Source organism: Protopterus annectens, chromosome 2.part0 (assembly GCF_019279795.1).
Source record: "Protopterus annectens isolate FY-2018-M chromosome 2.part0, PAN1.0, whole genome shotgun sequence".
Classification (NCBI taxonomy): domain Eukaryota; kingdom Metazoa; phylum Chordata; order Ceratodontiformes; family Protopteridae; genus Protopterus; species Protopterus annectens.
The window spans coordinates 143,175,553-143,193,463 of NC_056728.1; the positions used below are offsets into that span (position 1 = coordinate 143,175,553).

The following is a 17,911-nucleotide window of genomic DNA, read 5'->3' on the forward strand; positions in this document are numbered from 1 at the left end:
GACCACTCATCAAAAAAGGGAGGAGGGGTTGCTATTCTTTACAAATCTCAGCTACAAATCAGCAGTATAAACCTGAACCTCCCCATATACAGTAATGCAGAACTAATATGCTGTAAACTACAACTAAACAAAAGTAAAGCTATCTATATTATTTGTATATATCTCCCCCCAGGAAACAACATTAACACTCTTGAGGGCATTCTTAGCTGGCTCACTACTAATGTTCCACAAGAAACAATAATACTAGGTGACCTAAATATTGATTGGAATCCTTGTAACTACTCAAACCCTACCTCCCATATTAACCTACATGGCTTCTCTCAACTCATTTCAGGCCCTACCAGAATTAATAAAAGCAATAATAAAGACACCACTTTGGACTGGATACTTACTAATACTCCCCAACAAACCTACACCTCTGGCACCCTACCAGAAGATCTAAGTGATCACCTATTAGCCTATATTATTAGAAAAAAAAAACACCATTACTTTTCCTACCACTTTCCGAACATTACGTTCCAAAAAAAACATTTAACTCAGAACTCTTTCTAACACAACTACAACAATGTAATTGGACTCCACTAAAGTCACTACCTCTTAATGATGCAGTACAATACTTTAACTCTACATTCCTATCTATTTTAGATCTGCATGCACCTACACGCAAAATTAGAATCAAAACCAAACCTGCCCCCTGGCTAAGCAATAATACTAGACAACAAATCTCTACCAGAAACAAATACTGGGCTAAATGGCGTACTTCCAAGAACCAAGCTGACCATCAAACCTTCAGAGAATGTAGGAACAACACTAAAAAGCCATACTATTAGACAAAAAGAACTACTACCTTCATCTACAACAAATATCCAGTAAGGAACCAAAAAAATGTTGGTCCACAATCAATAATCTTCTATCTCCAGGCCAATCAATCATACCCAACCCACAAGACTCTCACCCTGACAACCCTATACAAATAGCTAATGCCTTTAACTCCTTCTTTACAAATACTATACAAAATCTTACAAATCAACTATCTCCTGACACCTCAAAACTACATCCTGTTTATGTAAATACAACCCCCTCATTTCACTTTTTTCCGATCTCTACGTCATATATTTTATCATTACTACAAAAACTTAAACCTTCTACCCCCTCCGAAGACAAACTCCCTGCTGAGTTCCTACAGATAGGGGCTAAAGCTATTGCCTATCCCATTTCTATACTGATAAATAGATCCATCAAAGAAAGAACTGTCCCTGATATATGGAAAATATCTCACATCATCCCACTACACAAAGGGGGAAATTTTAATGAATTCTCTAACTATCGTCCCATTGCTTTATTATCACCCATTGCCAAAATCTTGGGAAAATGTATCCATAAACAACTCCTAAACCATCTTCTCCAAAACAAACTACTTGCTAACTGTCAACACAGCTTTAGACCTTCCCACAGTACCACCACTGCACTGCTCTCATTCACAAACACCATCAACACTAACCGTAACATAAACAGTCTTTCTTTTGCACTATTCATTGACTTATCTAAAGCCTTTGACATGGTGAATCATCAAATACTCTTGCACATTCTTAATTCTCTCTCACTTGATCCTAACAGCATAACTTGGTTTAAATCTTACCTAGAAACCGCCAACAAGCAGTACTCTGGAAGAACTCATTATCTGAACACCTTCCTATCTCCCTAGGTGTACCACAAGGCTCTATCCTAGGTCCACTTCTTTTTTCCATCTTTATTAACGATCTTCAATCAGCTATCCCTTTTACTACCTGTATTCAATATGCAGATGACTCCACTATAATCTGGACAGCTACCTCTCAAACTGAACTTCAGTCTCTTACCCAAAAAGCCTTTAACACAGTAGAACAATGGTTCTCTCAACGCTGCCTTCTACTCAGTCCTAAGAAAACAAAGCTACTACTCTTCTCGCCAACACGTAAGCAAATCCCCCTAAATTTCTCTATCACTTCCAACAACAATACTAGTATTTCTCCTGACACCAGCACAGAATTACTTGGAATTACAATAGACAATAAACTTAATTAAATCACATTAACTCTGCTATAAAAACTGTGAACAAAAAAATTGGAACCCTATATCAAATCAAACCATTTCTTACCCCAGCTACTAGAATTACCCTAGCCAAAACTCATCTTATCTCTACTTTACTCTATGCATGCCCTATTTATACCAACCTGTCAAAAACAAACCTTAATAAACTAGTTATATCCTACAACAACATTGCTAGATTTGCTACCGGATCTCCTTTTAGGACCCATCACTGCCTTAATCTAAGACAACTTGGCTGGCTAGAACTTCATAATCAGATCGAACTACTACAACTTATAATAGCTCACAAAACCCTGTACCAACCCACTAAAACTCCAATACTCACCAGCTTCATTACCCCTTATTATAACCTGCAACATCTACGCTCCTCTAAAAAACTTTTGATCAACAGGACTACAACTAATAACTCTGAAGGAGATAGCCTGTTCTCCAACTCAGTTGGAAAACTATGGAACAAATTACCCTCTGATATCTAATCTCTGACTTCTCTTCCTATTTTCAAGAAGAATCTCAAAAAATATCTCAATAAAAAATGGATATGCCCCTGCACTAACCAAGACTAGCCTTGCTCTACCTTTCTTGTCTCCTCACCTTCCCTTCTCTCCCTTCTTTACCCAATAACCCAGTTGAGGTCTCCTAGCTCCTCAAATATACATTAAGATAGTGAACTGACCCACTGACTAGTTATCCCTGAGTGTTTCTCCACTCTCTCATAGGTGTAAATTCTGCCTCTCTTTCATAAAGTAACTCTTTATTTAGCCCTAGGATGATAATTAAATCCATTAACTCATCCTTTACTAACTCTGATACCTTTCCTATCTTTCCTTATCTTCCTTTCTTACTTTATCCTCAGTCTTTTCATTATGCTTTCTAATTATGTTACTTTGTAAAATGTACTATGCTTTCCCCATGACATAATATGTGGGATCCTATATCTCACTTATGTGTAAGACTATTGTGTTATTAATTTCCCAATTTCCTAAAAAAAAAAAAATGTTTTGTTTTTACTTGACTTACTTCTTACTATTTTAGCTTAAATTACTTTATGTTCACTTTTATTAAACTATGTATTAATACTTGGAGCTTTTCTCCCCGGGCCTCTACTGAAAATGGACATATATCCGGCTAGACTAGCCCGGTCAACAAATGTAAAATAAAATAAATAAATAAAAATAAATAAATTTGACTAACATAACACAACTCTATGGGTAAATGACTGCAAATATGAGGCACACATATGGTCAGTGTGCAGAACACTGGACAGTTGAATGGTATGAGCTCAGTATATAACATGCAGTTCAACACACACATCTGCAGCAGTATTTTACTCTGCACATGCTCTGTATAGTTGTTTTATATTTACAAGACAAAATGTGTATCATGGTTATATGTACAGGTAATATATGGATATGTACTACATCTCAGTAGCAGGCCTAGTCACTACAGACAGAGCCACATGCTATGGCCATCAGTGCTGTTCAGCAGTACATCAGTACACAAGTCTTGCTGAGACATATGCATTTCAAACCCCTATTTTCCATTATTAAAAACCACCTACTGCATTCAATTACATGCTTACTTGTTTCACATACCTTTTTTTCTGGATATGTCACAGAGTTATTCTTTCTTATTTTTTTCTCACACTACTTCAGCTTTGCACTGATGGACTGTCTAGGTGGTTTGAATAGATGGAAGCTTGTCTTTTGTAGGTAATGCTCATGAACATGTAATGGCCTGAGCACCAATTGGTGTTCCCCAGTTGCTGATTGCATGCAGAGCAGCTGTGTAGTTATTCCAATAGCCAATGTCATGGCAACACACTCCTATAATTGAGTACTCCATGTGGGCATTGGCCCTTTCTCTTACCTGTGAGGAAGAGATCCTGGAGGTGTGTGAGCTAATACCTCTTAGAACAAGACCTGTGGAGACAAGCCAACTAAAAGGTGGAGAAGATTCAAGACTTAGGGGCAGAATATGAGTATTGCTGTTATATGTTTTGAATACTGCTTATTTAACAGGGTTAGTCTGAACATGCTACTTCTGCATGGGTTTCAGTCTGACAAAGTTCTGTGTCTGCATAGCTCTCAACTGTAGGGCTATCCACATAATGGTCAGAGGTTTGCCTGCAATGTTTAGTCTGTTCCCCAGACAGGTGTTGTTCTTGGCAAATCAGTAGTATACTCTGGTAATTGCAATCAGTACATGCCAGCATCCATTTGTGTTTCAGATTTTATATCCCTCAGAAAAGATATGTTACAACAAACCCTGCAACACCAGCATTTTTTTTTTTCAATGCATAACAGCAATATTTCAAGTATGGCCATGTTTTTGGGCCTCAGTCCCAAATTATGTCAGGCTTGGTACAGATGCCATACAGTAGGAGGTTGATAGGTAGGGTGTACCATTATTTTGTTCTGTCATTCCTGATGAGGGGAAAGAGTGGACAACATGTAGGACTCTGTACATTTAAAAGGTTGGTGTATGGAGAATGCTCTTAGATGCCCTTGTAACATATTTTATGTAGGGGGAGAGTAACAAGTGGTTTAAAACTAGGCTGTCAGAACATGTGAGACATATTACTGATGAGGATGAAGACAGTTCTATAGCTGTACATTTCAATAATTCTCACCATGAGGGTAGTAGTCATGAAAGAAGATTTGTTATGTACAGAATCAGTTTAAATTCCTATATGTGATACTTTATCCCCTAGGGGGTTGACTGAGGAGAGTAATTGGAGGCTGTGTATTTAAATGTATGTAAGTATTAATTGCTTCTTCTAATTAAGGCAAGTATTTCTTGTAATGTGTTACTCCTTAAAGGCTTTGGCAATGACATCAGAGTAAAATGAACTTGTGTGAATTACTGGCTGTATTTTTGTTCACTATCTTCACTCATTGAAGTTCTGTTGCTAAGAGGTCACTGTATACGTCTGACCATCATGTATGACCTATCATGGTTTCATAGCAGTGTACTGTTCACTTATTATTTGGACTGGGGGGGCATATGTGAGTATCATGGGTCCTTTTGCATCCAGATGTGTTTGCCGGCCCAGTAATGGTTGGTCTATCAGCAGCATATGTTTGCATGGGCATTTAGAGACATGTATGCATATATATATATATATATATATATATATATATATATATATATATATGTATGTATATATATATATATATATATATATATATATATATATATATTGTTATATATATATATATATATATATATATATTGTTTTATATATATATATATATATATATATATACATACGCATCAGTATTTCTTGGTAATATATCTGTGTATTGTTATACATACATATGTATCTCTACACATATCTATCTCTCTATATATGTAAATTTTTTTTATGTATATTTATAGATAACAATCATTCCTGATTTCACAGTGTGTCTTTCCTATTGTAAACTACCTGTGCTGCATGATATGTTGCAAAAAACATCCTAGCATCTCACAGCTAAGATGGCCTAGTGGTACATTTCTGTGACTATGGTGTATAGCATCCTGGCCTCAAGACTGAGCATGCCTGAATGTTTTGTTGCTGGCAGAAGAAGGGCTGCTGGATACAGAGAGATTGAGGCACTTTTAAGCAGTTTTAAGTGGGTTTGCGTGGGTTTGCGTGGGTTTGTATGGCACTAAGCAGTGCTAAACCATGGTTAAACCAATAGGCACTTAAACTGTGTAGGCTTTGCTTACCGATGCTTACCAGTGTGCAAATATGCTTAGCAGAGCTAACTACTGGTTATCATTCATATTTAAGCAATGTGTAAACCTGCTAAGCATAGCTCAGCCCTGGTAACCATTGCTCACATTCCAGTCTCATAAAATAGCAGAGTAATGACATCATGTAATGAGTTTATTTAATTTCCTGTACATAGCATGCTTTTATGTGCTTTCATTACAGTAGCAAGGAGCGCAATTATACCATCCAGAACACTTGGGTATACATGGATAGTATCACATGTTTTTTTTATTTATTATTTTTTTATACTTGGGTAGTATCACATGTTACATGCACTCACACTTGCATGTTACACCACCTACAGTACACTGGTTGATGAATATGATTCCACACATATTGTATTATGAAATTAGTACTGCTGACACTGCTTTTCCATGTAAAATTAGATTGCCTATTGCAGTACTCCAACCATGCACTTCTGTATGCAGAGCTGGGACTCTGACTACTACACTATCTTGTTCTTGGTGTTTCAGCTATATGTTATTATGTATCTCCTCCTGGATATTAATATGATATTATTATATTAACTGTAGAGTACTATGTTTTTTGCCCATGTCATTGAAGACTGCTGTCATGTAGTAATGCCACACAATTCAGTTTCAGACTTCTAGCCTTCAGGACATTCATCCTAATGCATAACATGTTTGCTGTCCACTTCCTGTCTGTCCTCTGTGCAGATGTGCAGATGTCAGGTATTGCTAAGGCCATACAACTATGTAGATGCCCACATAGGTTTGTGGTGTGGACCTGGGCACTGTTGCTAACTCCATCGAATGGGATGTTCTTCATGTGGGCCTTGGCCCTATTACTTGCATGTGTGAGGGACATTACAAAGGTGGTGGGCTACAGATTCACAGACAGTAGATGGGAATATTTCACACGACAGGACATCTAGAGACAGCACAACATGGGGGACATATCTCCAGAATTGTGAATAGATTCTATGCCATCAACAGTGCTGTTATACACATGGTGGGTTGATAGGTTGACAGGGTTTGTGTGCATATGCATTTAGTGAGTGACTTCAAGTATGACCGTGGTATGTCTCTGATATACCTCTCCACTGGCATGCTGTCCACAGACTGGCCACATGTTTGCCTGTTATGTTTTGTCTGTTCCCCAGACAGTTGTTGTCCCTGGAAAATCAGTCAGGGACTCTGGGGAATGCAGTCAGTAAATTCTAAAATCCATTGCTATTACTGCCTTCATATTCCTCATAAAGGATATGTTACAACAAACCCAGTAACATCAGCAACTGTCTAAATGTCTGACAGCAATATGACCATTCTACGCCTGTGTTTATGCCTCTGTCCCAAAATGATGTCATGCTTTGTCCAGATGTCATGCACTATGAGGCTCAGATGTATTTAGTAGAATTATTTCTTGCCTTCATTCCTCCTACCATCCCAGTGATGTAGTAGACCCACAGACATGTTACAGGGAAGAGGCCATAAATATCAGTCCTGAGCCTGTGCATTCTGAGGTGAACCGTACATTTGAGAGGACTGTGCATGTTTGGCCTTTGTTGACAGACTGTCGGGATTGTGTACATATGTCATGTGTACATGTTATATGGGCTGTGTATGGAGGGGGGGGTAGATGTAGCAACTGCCTCATGTACACTGACAACTCTCTCCTCTTACCTTCTGACATTCAGACTTGTGAGAGATGCATTTATATATCCAAACTGGAAGCCATGTACTCTCCAGCCAAGACCGGACTAGCTGGTCAGGAGGAAAAGGTCAACACTTGCACCACATCACATGAAACACATAGCCCTCCGAACACACACACCAGCACTGCCTTCGCATAAAAACACAAACCACACACCCACCTTCGTGGAGGCTCTCAATAAAAATCTACCCAAGCAGCAGAGACCTCCAAGGCAGAAATGCACTCAACCACTACAACACAACACTAATCACAAGACACATAACTTTCCTAAACAGTGTGCCACTCAACCAAAGCCCATAGGGCAAAACAGTATACCCAACACACTAGTCATAGGTGACTCGATAGTGAGGCACACTGATGTCCCACTCACTAGGTTGAATAAGGAGAAAGTAACAGTTAGCTGCCTGTCGGGTGCCAGGATCTGACACGTAATGCATGCACTCAGGTCGTTCAACAACAGGTACAAATATGACTCTGTCATTGTACATGTGGCTGTGAATGGTTTGAGACGTACTTCCTTGGACTACATGAAAAGAGACATGGAGGAGCTCTCAGATTATGTAGCCCAGGTGGGTATGGCCCTAGCCCTGAGCAGCATCCTAGCATCACCCAGAATGATAGCACAGTACAAGTAGAAAATAATTGATTTCAACAATTCGCTAAGTTTCTGGTGTCATTCTAAGGGGATCCAGTATCTGTCTGCCTGGGATGACATGATTGACAGACCTCGATGCTTTGCTAGAGATGGACTGCATCTGTCACCCCTGGGCTTCCAGATACTGGCCAAGGCTCTTGCCACCCCTATTGTGCCTTTTTTAGGCAGTGTTCCAAAGACCAATTTACCACCGTAACAGCTACAAACAAATGCAATCTGAGGGTGATGTTGCTCAACGCTAGAAGTCTAAATCTCAAAATGCACTTGCTCGAGGCACTCCTTAAAATGGAGAACATCAACATTTGTGCTGTAACAGAGACCTGGTTCAAGGCAGCAGAAAGCACCCCTGCACTACCAGGCTATAACTCATTCCACACCTTTTGGTCCCAGAACTTAGACAGAAGTTCTAAAGGTGGTGGTGTTTCCATATTCATAAAGGATGCACACACCTCCAGACTGGTAGCCCAACATAACGCATCAGAGATACTTCAGGTGCAGCTAACATTGGGTAAGACAGCAATTCAGGTCGTAGCCTGCTATAGGTCCCCAACCATGTCCCAAGACTCGTACTCCATGTTGCTAAGCACCCTGGAGAATATTAGGGTCCAGCCTAATACTCTCTTACTAGGCAACTTCAACTACCCCTCCATTAACTGGGTAAATTACTCATGTACCAATACACTTGCCCAACATTTCCTGGAGTTCATTAATTCCAATGCCCCAGCTTGTTCTTACCCCCGCTAGAGGTAGCAACATCCTTGACCTGGTCATTACTAACATGGGCGACCGTTGCTCTACACCAATAGTCAGCTCCTCCCTGGTTAGATCCGACCACAAATTAATCACCTTGGAAATCCACATCCCTCTCACCCCCACCCCCCAGAAAAGGTAACCAACATGAAAAACTTCTCCAAAGCTAATTTTGGGATCCTAAAAACAGAGGTGGCTAACTTCATCACCCATGCAAATGGAGAATAGTTGCATGACTGCAGACTCATACACCAATGCACTGTACAAACACGTCCACAAATGCATGGATCTCACCATACCCAATAGAACCAAGACACACTCTCCAAAAAAAGGAAGCCAATCTGGTGGTCCCCTGCCATAAACAAACTCTACAACAGAAGGAGGAAATGGATGTAGAATAAGGTGAAGTCCCATGACTGGAAAAACTCCCTTATCTGCCTCAACAAAAAGTTGAGATCCCTCATCAAATACTCTAAAGCTAGGAATGAAAACAGAATTGCAGCAGAGAGTAAAGACAACCACAAGGCCTTCTATAGTTATGTAAAGAATCTCCACAGCAATACCCAGATTTTTTCTGAGTTACTGCACAATGGTACATCCTATAACCGAGCCAACAGATATTCCCAGTATACTGGCTGACAGATTCAGTGTAAACTTTACCCCCCCCAAAGGACCAATCACAATATCAGTAGATTGCCAGGCATCCAGTAATACTGCTGCACAAGTTAAAACAGCACTGTCCAAGGCAAAGAATACAGCTTCTGTGGGACCTGAAAATATCCCTGGTTGTGTTCTACATGAACTACAGAGTGAAATGGCACTTCACTTGTGTGCCCTGTTCAATCACAGCCTCACCTCAGACTTTGTCCCTGCCAAATGGTGTACTGCTACAGTCATGCCTCTCCACAAAGGAGGGGCGACTACAGACCCTGGGAACTATCACTCCATTAGCCTGATGAGTCTGATATGCAAAGCTATGGAATGCATCATCATGGACCTAATAAACAAGGATATAGGGAATCTCCAAACTCAGGATACCACACAGTTTGGTTTTTTGAAGGGTAACTCATGCCTGCTCAACTTGCTTGACTTCTTTGTGTCAGTCACCAGAGCTGTGGATGAAGGGAAGGTGGTTCATACAGCCTACCTTCATCTGGCTAAGGCTTTTGATACCATTCCCCACTCAGGAATCATAGAAAAACTCACTAAGCTTGGTATCAACCCCTATATCACTAGGTGGGTTGCAAACTGGCTCACAGATAGAATCCACAGTGTGAAAGTAGCTGACTCCAAGTCAGACTGCCAATTAGTCACAAGTAGAGTCCCACAGGGTTCGGTTCTGGGTCCTCTCCTGTTTGGGTATCTACTTCTCTGAAGTCCAGGCCAACATGAAGGGACACTGGATGACAAAGTTCATAGACGATTGCAAGTTGGGAGCTATTATTAACTCCCCAAGTGATGTTGACATCCTACAGAATGGCCTCACTGTGACCAATGACTGGTGTCAGAACCATGGCCTTAAGCTCAATGCCAAAAAATGTGTCGTCATCATCTTTGGGAAAACCTCGGTTCCAATGAGTTACCACATTGATGAGCAAAGAAGGCATTATAAAAGATCTGGGAACACAGGTTGACAGCAACCTCTCTTTTGATCACCACATTGCCACTGTGGTCAGAAAGTCCTTTTATGTGGCACATCTCATTACTAAGGGTTTTGCATCCAGAAGAAAGAGGTCATTGTTTCCCTATACTCTTCCCTCATTAGGCCAATCATCGAGTACAATGCCCCATTTGGCATGTACCTCACTAGACACCTGCAACAACAGGAGAGGTCGTAAAAGTACCTCACAAAAAGGATCCTAGGCCTTAAACATTTGTCCTATATGGACAGACTCAAAAAACTCCAACTATTCTCTGTCTCATATCGCCTACTTAGAGGTCGATCTCTGCTTGACTTACAAAGCCATGTCTGACCCAGCTCTGTTAGAAATGCTACATCTAAAGAAATCCCAATCTCTCTGTACCACATGCTCCAGAGACTTCAACCTCATTACCACAATTAACATAACATGCTGGAGGGACAGGTACTTAACCCAGAGACTTCCCATGCTATGGGAGAGACTTCCCATACATGTCAAGCAGAGCACCTTGCTGACTCTCTTCAAGAGAAATCTTGATGAGTGGATGGGAAACAGAAAATTCACCCCAGGGATAACACCAGTGGCTCTACTCGACATAGCCACTAGGAACTAAGGTCAGGTGGCACTATGCCAGGGTAATCCTATGGCTAGGTTTGTAAAAGCCCCATGGCCATTAGCCTAGTACACATCTATGAACCTATGAACCTAGAACATGGAACCCTTTTGCAACATCCGAAGGTGGAATAAGGTGCTTGACCCATGAGGTTTATTATTTTTTTCAGATAAAAATAAGATGTTTTGATCTTGGCTGAAACCTTTTCCTTATGTAACACATTGCTGTCAAGGGATCACATTCAGATTTCACACAGGTGATGCAAATTTCAGTTTATTCACTAAAAAACTTAAGGAGGGATAGAATGGAAATATGAAATACATGCAATGGGGTACTTTACCATTTTTCTGTCTTTGTATTGCTGATGTTAACACTATTAAGAGTATCAAATCAAAGGCGTCTTCAAAAGTTGTAAAATCTGATGCAAGCTCCTGAGAGAATACCCATAACTTAGCATTTAAAGAAAAGACATCTACCTGAGGGGCCTCCCAAAACAGCAACATGTACAATGGAAATAACAATTTTCAGCCTAGCGCAACTCCAGAAGTCACAGGATTAATATCAGAAAGAAGTCTCTGAGTTATACCTAAATGGTGAAAGACATACTACTGAAGTACAGTACATGCAAAATCATAGCTATTTTGAAGGTATTTGATCAGGATACCAAGACCAACAGTGTCAAAATCCAAAGACAGATCAAGGTGGAACAAAGTTAAATATAATGGTTAATCAATCTCTCATTGTGAAGAAGTCACTAATAACCATAATTAGGGAAAAGTCATTGCAATGCAATGATCTAAAATCAGAATGACAAGGATTCAGAAGGTCATAAGTAGATAAATGTGAATACCCTAGCATGCAGACATTTCTGCAAAATATTATGCAGCCTTCTCAAGTGGGGAGGTTAAATAGCCTTATTAATGGGTAAGATGGATTGGCTTACATGACCTAGTCACCACCTACTACAGCACCACTAAATAATTAGATGTGGTAGAGATCTCAGTCAACATGAATAATGCTCTCCTAAATGAGCTTCTCTTTGGTATGCCGTATACTGCATATTGGACATCCAAACTAAATTTACACTCCTTTTGTGTCACGGGGGTGTTTGGTAAAGTAAGTGCTATAAGCCAAATGATGTACCATACCCACACAAAAGCTATCAAGGACTTTAATCAAGTCCATTGAATCCCAAAGCAGCTTAAGCAGAGGATGTTTGAATGTTTCAAGACAACCTGGTCTGCACATAATGGTTCTGTCAAGCCTGCCTTTTAAATGCATTTTATATACAACATTTCCTCTATCTGTACCCTCTAGCCTCACCGTTTGTTCACCTGTCCTTTGCCTTCTTAAATATCTCTGTAGATTCTTTCTCTTCCATCCATTCTGACAGTCTTTTCCACTGGTTCACAACCGTCTCTGTTGAAAAGTACTTTGTTGTCTCTATAGTCTCCTACTCCATCTGGCTTTCCTGTTCAGAATAACACCTTCATTTTTTCTGACATGCTGCCCTTCACTAATACCATTTTATTAATGTCTATTTTAGTCTCTAGTCATTAGAGCACCACCTCCTCTAGTATTTGGCCATAGAACTTCAAGTGCATCCCATGAACCTTGGCTACACCTTTTCTCGGTTCTCCTTCCAACACACTTACAACTCTTTCCTTGTAGGGGCTCTAGGCTTTCTCACTATACTAAAGATGTGGTATGACTAAGGCCCTGTAGATGGTGCACATTACTTCTTTGGTCTTGGAATCTATTCCTGTGAGGATACACCCTAATATTTTATTTGATGCTGCCACTGCCCTGTCATTCTGGTGATCCAGTCCAGGTGTAATCAACACCCCCAGATATTTTCCTGCTTACATTGCCATCAGTTACCACCCCCCATCTGATTTAACCCACTAGGGATGTTCATGCTGAAATGCAGCACTTTGTATTTGTCTATATTGAAGCTCAACTGCCATTTCTCTGCCTCTTTTTCAGATTCTCCATATCATTCTTCTGACTCTTAATGTCATCTTCCCTGCCTGTTTTCTTTTTCCTCAGATGCTGGAAGAGCCAGGCAGGGGAGGATGGGCGTGAGCAACCACTAACAGCTCACCCATCCTGGGAGGAGGGAAGGATGGATGTGACATCAAGCTCATCACTTGGGTGACATATGGAGGGAGCGGTTAAGGTGACATCCATGTAGTTCAGGTATGTCATGCATGCATTGGCACTGTGCAGATGCATAAGCCAGAACAGGCAAGATGTAGAGGCTTGCTTCCTGTGGAAGGCAGCATGTAACACAAATCAGGGAGACAGTGAGAAGGACAAGGAAACTTCAAAGGGGAATGAGTAGGACACTCCACAAGACAAGAAAGGTGTCCCACTCCCTTCTACCCATCTCTCATCACATGGGGAACAAATGCTCAGAATAGAGTGCACTGACAGAACCAACTGGGTCCTAGTTCTCATTTAGCCTAAAGATATCAGGCTTCTGGTCTATGTGGAATGAATGGGCTGACTGGGTATAGGTGGGGGTGCTATCTGGTAGAGTCCTGTAGAGATGCAAAAAAATGGGTGTAGGACCTTTTTAACATTCAGGTACACTACAAAATATATCATTATTATATATAAATTAAAATGTGTAAAAGTAAAAATAATGATTCCCATTTTATAAGTGCAGTAATTAACTCGGTGGATGCTCTTGGCACAGATGGGATTGTAAGACACTCATCCTGCAGGCTGAGGCTTCAAAAGACCTCTGTGTTTCCAGTAATGTTTTTATTATGCACACACCTTTTTGCCTTATTGCTTGCATCCATATTTGTTTAAAAACAGTGTGATAAAACACATTTATGACCACTCATATCTCTGCATATACTACACACACACACACACACACACACACACACACACACACACACAAACACATACAGTCCCCAGCATTTACCTCTGATGTGATGTCTCCCAGTTAAAGTAATGGGTGAAATGCAAATTTTTGAACATGTCAATTAATATGGCTGCTGGTGGTGATTTACACAAACAAGCATTTTTTGAATAACTCGGTTATGTGAATCACTTACCACAGCAATTTCTGATGCAGAGCACATGACTCATATGCTTCAGTACCTGGAATGTCTTATTTACATTTGCAGTAAGCCAGAGGGACAAACCCTCACTGCATCTCATGCAAACACTTCCAGTAGGGCTGTCTCTGAATCAGATATGGCTCCTCTCTCTCTCTCTCTTTCGGCTTTCCCTGATAAATATGGCTTACTGCTGGTGGTAATGTTTCTGAATCCCAGGCATACCTCTCAAATATACAGATTTTCTCAGAATATCTAGATTTTTGTTTCATATTTTTGGTCCATTTTTCAAAAACTGTGATTTTCTAGCAAAACAATGCCAAGTCATTAAAGACTAAAGTCAGAAAATAATGACAGACATTTGAGTTTCAGATTTCATACCCTTCAGAAAATTCATCCTAACACAAAACCTGTTATATTCTATCAATTTTCTAAGTTTGTAAGAGCAATATTTAAAAATTGTTCATATTTTTGGGCCTTCACTCTCATTACTTATGGCTTTGTCCAGATTTCTTGCCCTAAGAGGTTGACAGGTATGACAGGGCACATACCAGGTGATAGGACCCAAGTCCAACAGAGAATGTAGATAAACTGCAGCTGTTGTGTTTCTGCTGTCGGTCATCTTTGCTGTCACGATCAGTCTGGTTAGCAACAGTTTCACTCTCATATTTCAACTGTTTAGCTTGCATTTATACAACTGCTGATGCTTTCCAATCCAATCAGCAGACTGTTAGCGACCACACAGCTTAAACAGATGATAAGTTGGTCTTGCAGTGTAAATCTATTGCTACTTGTATTGATTACACCATCATCATATGGTTGTGTGTCAAAACTGATTGATAAGTCTGTTCCTTATACTGTTAACTGTTCTGCAATTACTGCAAAAGATCCTAGCTGAAAATGGGCTGCAGGCCATTTACATCAAATAAAAAAATGGATCGTTTATTCAAATTTTTCAACTAATGCCATAAAAAAGCTTGAATTACATTATGCAGTGGCTATATAAATCTCCTTTGTAGCATTCTAGTTAATGTAGATTCTCCCTTCAGCGTGAGGTTAAAAAGAAAAGCAGGGTGCAAAGAACACTTCTGCAATGCAAAGTATGTCATTTATCTTCATACTGCCAATGAAAAGGAAAGCAAAGTTAAAATAAAACGCATAGCTAGCCATTGACTGCAACTGTCATTTGTGAATAAAGCAAATAATAACAGCATCCACCTGCTGATTACTGTGGTGTCTTTTACATCCAGGTCCTTTGTGAATAAAGCAAATAGTAACAGCATCCACCTGCTGATTACTGTGGTGTCTTTTACATCTTGGTCCTTGCAGAGTTGCAATTTCTAATAGATAGAGATATATTGTATAGACACACACACCCCACATATACCCTTATGTATATATATATATATATATATATATATATATATATATATATATATATATATATATATATATATATATATTTGAATTGTTTTTCAAAGCTATGATGACATGATACAGCAATTTTTAACTCATCTTCTTGCTAAGAAGGTGAAATGTTCACACAGTTATTGCTGCTTATAAAATCTGAAATGCGAAATTAGGATGGCTTTAAGAGTAAAAATACAATTTTAGGGAATGTGCCAATCAGGCTAACAGTACTGAGTAAGTAGCCTATAATTTCTAACATACCACTTTTAAAAGTTTAGGTATAGATGTGTCTTCTACTCATTCTTTAGAGTTAACCTGTTTGTAGTGACTAAGGAAGGATTCCAATACATTGATTTACTGCCTGGTCCTTTAAGACCATACTCACCTAAAAGATCTCACTGGGTATAGAGAAGAAAGGCTGCTTCATCCATACCAGAATGGGTGGTAAACATACAACACTAACTTTATACAAATAAAAATGATAAATATATACAAAGCGATTCACCAGAATAGATATTAAAGTATGCAAGCACACTATTTTGTATATGTTAGCATATTCAGTGCAATCTTAATGTTTTAGGTTCCATGATTAAATCTGAAAACACATAACTGCCTTTAGAAACTTAAATTATGAAAATTATACATTGTAGAAATGATCTGACTTGAGTAACTCCAGGTTTCATTTCTCTGTCAAAATACTGTAAATGTAGCAAAAGTTATTTAATTACTGCTTCTTAAGATTGTCATTTCTGTGTTTTATTTCAGCCCTTATGCATGCTGTGGTGTTTGGTAATGTAACTGCTATAATCCAGAGGATGTACTCCCGACGCTCCCTTTACCACACCCGCACAAAAGATCTCAAGGACTTTATTCGAGTCCACCGTATCCCCAAGCAGCTTAAGCAGAGGATGCTTGAATGTTTCCAGACAACCTGGTCTGTACATAATGGTATTGATGCTAATGAGGTAAGAACTACCTTTTAGCTCTTAAAGATTGTTTTTTATTTTTATTCGTAATTCTTCAGTCAAGAAGAAAAGAAATATTCTATCATGATACCAAAAAGGTGTTTGCAAGTTACAGACAAAGAGATGAAAATATTATTGCTGCATTATGGATCATGCTTTCATTTTTTAAGCTACACATGTAAAAGCAGGTCACTTCTTGGTGTGCATGAGTCTAAATGAAATTTCTAGTAGTTCAGCAAAAACTGTAGGACCTTAATATATTGACTAGTGTCGTGTGGTGCAAACCTACACAGTTGCTCAGGTCTAAAGAATATAAAATATAAAACAGTTTAAAACACTAGTACACAAGTGTTGCATTTTGTATCAGTGTGACTGAATGCCAGAAGCACAGTACTTACTACAGCTAGAAGCTTGCACTAAAATGCATTTTATAAGCAGTGACATCTGCTGCCCCAGAAGAGGAGAATAGCTGTACGGGGCATTTCTTTATGTACTAAGGGCTGTCAGACCTTGGCTTGTATTGTAAGTGCTGGACATCATATATATATAATAATAAAGATTTTACAATCCTGCTCTCAAATAACTATGACTCTGGCACTGTAGAACTTGCACGTCATCATCATCACCCCCTTTTTCTCATTTTCTACATGGGGTCAGGGTGTCATGTCACTTGTTGCCATCTCTCCCTATTCACTAGTATGTTTATTCTCCAGTCATCTAGGAAATGTCTTTCTCTCCATACTGCTATGAGTACCCTCAGGAGCCATTTCTCCCTTATCTCATTCAACATCTTGATCATATCTCCTGTGACTTCCTCTGAGCCTGTTGCTTTCCCTGACTTCATTTTTTTCATTTGTGCTGTTCTTAGTTCGTCTAACGTGGGTTCCTCCTCTTCTTTCACAGTAAGCCATGTCTGGGGCAGTACAACTTCTGTGGGATTTTCTTCATATAGAAGCTGTTGAAAATACTTCTAGCATCTGTCTTTGGTCCTGTGGACTAAAGAGTAGGTTTACTGCTGGCATCCCTTATGAAGGACATTTGACTATCTCCTGTATCTTTATGTCTTTGCCATGCAACCTGATAGAGTTTCTTTGTGCCACCTACTGACTAACTTTCCAGAAACTGGTGGAGTGCCTCTGATGTCTTGCTCTTGTCAGTGCAACACCTTTCTTAGCTTCTTTGTTAGCCAAACAGTATTCTTTCCAAGCCTGGTTCATCTTTTCTGTCTCCCACTTTTCCTGCACTCCTTCTTTCTTTAATGAATTCTTGTCTTTCTGCATTCCTC

The 17,911-nt window shown here is 39.5% G+C and overlaps 1 protein-coding gene across 1 annotated transcript in view; it reads left to right on the forward strand.

Moving 5' to 3' along the window:
• The window catches only part of LOC122793005 (potassium voltage-gated channel subfamily H member 8-like), a 3,945,365-nt gene that overhangs the window by 2,892,711 nt on the left and 1,034,743 nt on the right, over window positions 1-17,911 (forward strand). The window contains exon 9 of the mRNA XM_044060632.1: window positions 16,427-16,626. Within this exon, the coding sequence (XP_043916567.1) occupies window positions 16,427-16,626 (200 nt within the window). The remainder of the gene's footprint in view (window positions 1-16,426; window positions 16,627-17,911) is intronic.